This window comes from Saccopteryx bilineata, chromosome 11 (assembly GCF_036850765.1).
Source record: "Saccopteryx bilineata isolate mSacBil1 chromosome 11, mSacBil1_pri_phased_curated, whole genome shotgun sequence".
Classification (NCBI taxonomy): Eukaryota; Metazoa; Chordata; class Mammalia; order Chiroptera; family Emballonuridae; genus Saccopteryx; species Saccopteryx bilineata.
The window spans coordinates 71100762-71106509 of NC_089500.1; the positions used below are offsets into that span (position 1 = coordinate 71100762).

General features: G+C 57.0%; 1 protein-coding gene across 1 annotated transcript; it reads right to left on the minus strand.

Moving 5' to 3' along the window:
- On the minus strand, nt 1–5506 carry LOC136315383 (glutathione S-transferase Mu 1-like). Its single transcript, XM_066246933.1, has 8 exons — nt 5112–5506; nt 4811–4886; nt 4361–4425; nt 3968–4049; nt 3773–3873; nt 2839–2934; nt 2644–2754; nt 1–522 (listed from the first exon to the last, which is right to left on the minus strand). The coding sequence occupies exons 1-8, from the start codon at nt 5145–5147 to the stop codon at nt 433–435; spliced, it is 657 nt and encodes a 218-aa protein (XP_066103030.1). The 5' UTR covers nt 5148–5506; the 3' UTR covers nt 1–432.
- Nucleotides 5507–5748: the final 242 nt, after the last annotated feature.

Sequence of the window (5748 nt, forward strand, 5' to 3'; positions counted from 1 at the left end):
GCAGGTGTGAGGGGGCTTTATTGGAAATCAGGCAGGGCTGGGCAGGGGCCGTGTCGGGGGCAGGGCCTGCACACCCAGGCAGCACATGTCACCAGGGAAGGGCCGGGAGCCCAGGGCAGAGCATCACAAACCAGGGGTCTGGTCGGGCTCTTGACAGCAAAACAAGCACTGAAAGCAAGGTCTGTCTGCCTGGCTCTGATTTACTGCAGTCAGGGAAACCTCAGCGGGTGACCTCCCTGAGCACAGGGGCGCAGGAGAGCTTTAAACCCGGGGTGCACTGGGACGGGGGAAGCAAAGGGGCCAGACAAGACCACCATGGGAATGAAGGAAAGAAGAGAAAAAAAAGACAGCCGGTTCCATGGAGGCTCGGGAGGGCCTGCTGTTCCCCAGGCCCCAGCGTGCTTCTCACTCCCATCTTCCGGACCGGCACCCCTACTTGTTGCCCCACACGGCCATCTTTGAGTACACAGGTGTTCGGAAGAAGCGGCTGGACTTCATGTAGGCAGAGATCTTCTTCAGGCCCTGAGGGTGCAAAGGAGGCCGGACATCAGGCTCAGCTGCCCCACCTGGACTCTCACTGCCCCCAGCAGGCACTCCAGGTCCAGGATCCCACGAGACTTCCTTGTGGGCCAGGCACTGAGGACTAAGTGCCTTCCTGGGGTCCCCAATTCTAGTAATTTAATTCTTCCAGTTCCCTTTAACTGATGTGCTATCTTAGTAAGAATTACTACATGTAATACTATACACCTTGCTACGGGTTTTATATTCATTAATGCTTATGATACAGGTTTAGAACTTCCACACAACCCCTTAGTAACAAGGTTCTGCTATCACATTTTTCAGAAGGGAAACTGAGACACACAAGCTGAAGTCCCGCCCTCAGGCCACACTGCTCCTCAGGGGGAAGGGCGGAGCAGCACAGCTCTCTCCCCCACTCAGGCTGTCTCCCCTACTTGGGCTCTCCCCCCGACTCTGAGCCCTGCTTGATGCACCCCCCAAACACACCACCTCACTCCCACACAGGCGGCCCTCCCCCTCCCGGCTGCTCAGTCTCCCTGCAGAGGGAGGCTCCTGGCTCCCAGGGGCTACCAGAGGAGGGCCCCGGGCAGAATAAAGGGGATCAGAATGTGCCTGTGCAGCTTGCAGAGGCCACATCGCCCCCAGTGACTCAATCAAACAAGCAGGACAGCCGACAGGAGGAGGGGGAGCAGAGCAGCCAGGCCAGGCCCTGAGAACTCCACTTAAAGGGGAAAGTCGAACTGCGCAGCCTCGTACTTGAGCCAAGTCTCACTGGGTCCTGACCTACTCATCCCGGACATGATGCAGCCCACTAGGCCTTAGACACAGAGGTGTGTGAGAGCCAGCTTCCCAGGGCAGGTGCCCATGAGTCCCACAGCACTCAGAGGTCCTGGGACAGCCTGTGACCACGGCCCGAGCACAAAGGGCGCAGACGGGAGCCCACAGCAGCCCCCTCCGCCCAGCCTGTCACTCCTCCCAGATCTTGGATAATATCCAAGGCTGATCACCTCGGACCAGACCCAGAGCTGATGAGAAGCAGCTGACAGAGCAGATCTCCTGATGAGGGGGAGGGGACACACTGTAAGGGGGAACCCTCTTGGACTAACAATGCCTCAACTCCCTTAATCCGCAATAAAGCCGACTTTGTCCCTCCTCTGGGAGTTGACTAAGGGTGAGTGGGATGGGCTGTGCGGTGCGGTCCAGGCTGTGGCCCTCCATCACCCAGGTGGAACCACAGGACCGCACAGCTGGGTCTCTCAGGACTTCTCCAACTGCACTGAGACCCGGGAGGCAGGGCTGGGTCACCTCCGCACCCCGCCGTGCCTGACACAGTGCCTCACACAGAGAAGAGAGCAGCTCAGTGGACACGACTGAGAATGAGTGTCACCCCCCATCCCCGTGAGACTATCTTGGCTAATTAGAGGGAAGAAAGAATTGGAGACAGAAGGCAAAGAAAAAGCCAACCTCTGAAGCCATCAGGATAAATCCTCCCTCAGGGCACCCACACCAGCACCCAGATCCCTATACCAACCGCAGCCCGGAAATCTCAGTCTGCCCTCAGGGGATCCCACGCTGCAGAGCGGTCGGGGACAGGAAGTAAACCCTGTCTGTGTCTTTGGTACTTATTATCACCCTACCATGTCTCAATGCCACTAGTTCTGCTTATTATCACCCTACCCTGTCTCAATGCCACTAGTTCTGCTACATACGAGCACCTGAACGCCCTGCTTCATCCACCATGTCCTGAGCTGGGACCCCAGGCTGGAGAAGGGCCGGAACTCTTGTTTCTGGCTCAGGAATGGGGGAGCCTCTGACTGCTGCTCACAGATGCCGGGGCTGACTGGGAGCCCAGCACAGCTGGGACTGGCTCTGTAACCTTGGGCAAACAACTTACCCTTTCAACCTCAGTTTATTATCAGTAAATTGGAGGTGATAAATCTAACAGGAGAAAGGTTGTAAGGACTGAATTTCACCCTTATCTGCATAAGGCTGTGCACAGGTCCTGGCATAAACAAGTCCTCAGTGAATGCTACTTATGCTCCATTTTAGCCCCAGGACTGGGAAAGCATCAGGGATTTGCAGGAAGACAGAAGAGACAAATAGGAAGAGGATCAGTGCCATCACCTCAAAGCGGACCATGAAGTCTTTCAGGTTCGGGAAGGAATCCAGGCACTTGGGCTCGAATATGCGGTGCACATCTAGTGTGTCATAAGCCAGGAAATCCACATAGGTGAGCTGTGGACAGGAAAGGCATGAATGGGCGCCAAACCCTGAACCCGGGACAATGTCAGCCACCCCCCCCCAAAGCCCACCCCTTACCTTGTCCCCTGCAAACCACGACCTCTTCCCCAGAAACTGCGAGAACTGCTTCATCTTGTCAGGGAGCCCCTTCAAGAAGTCAGGCTTCAGTTTCTCCTGAGGGACAAAACAGCTGTCACCACCCTCAGACACAGACCCCCTGGGCAGAGAGGCAGGTCCCCCAGGGCTGTTCTCAACCCTCAACTGTCACGAATGAGCATCCGTGTTCCCCAACTGTACTTGGGTCGGGGCTAGGGTATTATTTAATGCAACCTGTGTTCATTAGACTCGCCTGGGTACCACCTCCCACCTGTGAGAGGCAGTTGGGAAGGCAAAGGGAAACACCTCACTGTCCCTGGACCCGTCCCCACTCATCTCCAAACAGCCTCCCGTGGGCCAGACCCCGGAGTGCTGGGAGAACCGGGCCGGGCCCGAGACTCAGACATCAGGCAGAATGAAAGAGCACAGATCCCACGGCCTCGGGTAGGAAATGATAAGTTTCCGCAGTGTGCTGTGGGGGGTAGTGGGGGAAAGAATGGACACCTGAGCACTTTCTAGAAAGATGGGGAGACTCTGGAGGCTGAAAGGGACCAGGGAGAGGCCCAGAGGCCCTGTGGCTGCCCCACGCCGCCTGATGGGAAAGTGTCCTGATGCACAAGGGTGTCAGAAAGGTGCTGCTGGGCTAAAGAGGTGAACACACTATTAGGAACTGAACTCCCACCTAGGGAGTCTAATCACTCTCCTAACATTAAAGGGAACCGGGTCAGAAATTTCATCTGAGGCACTGGGGTTATGAGGGTCACACGGCTGGTGGTTTGCGACCATCTTGGAGGATCAGAAGCTCCAAGGATTAATGTAGATGAGCCCAAGGACAAAAAGGGCCAATTTAGATAAGACAAAAGATCTAGTCTTCTATCAAAAGCTATCCAGCCGAGCCCTGCAAGAGAGGACTCACAAAGTCAGGGTTGTAGCACATCAATGCCAGCTTTAGTCGGACGTCCATAAACTCATTCTCCAAAATGTCCATGCGAATATTCTCCTCTTCCGTCTCCCCACCTGTGGACACCATAGTGACCCTCACTCTGCGTCCCACCACAGCCAGCCTAGGGACACGGCCCCATCCACCTGCACCCACACCTGCCCCACTCACAGAGGTTGTGCTTGCGAGCAATGTAGCGAAGGATGGCGTTGCTCTGGGTGACCTTGTGATCCCCGTCAATTAAGTAGGGCAGCTGGAAGGGGGACAGGGGCAGGTCAGCAGGTCACAGGCTCCCCTGGAACCCCTCCCTGCATTCAGAGCAGAGACCAAATCTGACCTCTCACTGGCTAGCCCATGGGAGGCACTAAGTGAATACACTGTAAAATTAAAGACTGAGCTGAAAGACAGAGCTTGATGGGAAAGTAGTGAGGAGAACCAGGAAGCTGAGAGGCCGAGCAGAGCACCCTGCATCCTGGAACCTCTGTCTAAGCTGGGAACGGAGATGTCAGAGTAGAGACAAGCTTCTCTCTGCCCACTGTGCCCCCCGCTCACACCGGCACCTACATTGGGGAAGTCCAGGCCCAGCTTGGATTTTTCACTCAGCCACTGGCTTCTGTCATAGTCGGGAGCTGTGGTGGAGAAGATAGAGTGAAACAAACACCCCCCAGGCCAGCCCTCTTTCCCGGGACCCTACCAAGCAGTCAGTGGCCAGGCTCTGACCAGGGGTCTGCAATCTGAACACTAAGTCTTTCGCTCAGGTTGAGGAAAGAATGCTAAAAGTCTCAGGACGTTACATGAGCAAGGCTTCCATAAATGTAGGCCAGCACTAGGAGAGCTGTCGCAGTTACTGACACAGGGGACCCAGCAATCCTCTCTGCTGTCCTGCCTGGAAGGCCAGGGTCCACCCTCAAACGGTGGAGGGCGGCAGAGGTGAACGACAGGTAGCCAGGTCAAGTATACTTGCGACCAAATATCAGAGGTTGGGTCGTAGTCAGAACACGAGGATGCGATTACCTTCCCCCATTGAGTACTTCTTCTCCTCATAGTTGGAGTCTGTGTACTCCAGGAGCAGGCGGATGGCGTGCGCCAGCTAGCGGGGGGGGGGGGGGGACGGAGGGACAGAGGTCAGCGATCCGGGGTTCCGACTGCGGGACTCGCTCCGCTCCGGGTACTGCCCCTCACCCAACACCCGGCCAGGCGGGCGACAGGGCTCGGCTCCGCCAGCCGCCAGGAGGACCCTGCAGGGACAGCCCCGGAGCCCAGGCTCTCCCCGCAGCCCGCTCCATCCCACCCGCCCATGCGGACCCTCGCTCACCCCGCGGATGTCCCAGTAACCCAAGGTCATGGCCATGGTGCTGGTTTTCGCGCACTGAGTGGAGGGTCTTGAAAATTAACTCTGCCGGAGCGTTGGGACAGTTCCTGCACAGTCCACGCGTTTCTGAGTCTAGGCGCCGCCTCTACGCCCCGCCCATTACACGCCCCCGAAACCAAGTGACTCCTGGGGAGGCCGCCGTACTCGGACCTAAGGAAATAGTCCATATCTACGATTCAGCCCTGGGGACCGGGGAGCCCAGACTGAGCTCCTAACGCCCAAGGATGCCGGGCTCAGACTCTTCTCGGTGTCATGGCCCGCTCCGCGACTCCGGCCCGCACTCAGACCTCGGCTCAGTCACACGAGTGGGCAGTGAGCCTGAGAGAAAGTCTAACTGTATTATAAAATCCCTCTCCTCCCCCTCGCCGCATGGCTCAGCCTCCTCTCTGGCCGCCAAGTTCACAAGGGCTCAGGAAGGCTCCGACTGCCAAGTTAAAGCTAAAGAGGGCCAACCCTTAAAGCAGCACCTGTCCCAGGAAGACAAAGCAGACCCAAAACTCCTCCCAGACTTAGAATCCCTGAGGCCACGTATCTTCAAGAGCACTGGGGTTGGGGGTGGGGGGGTCGGTGGTGCTGGGTA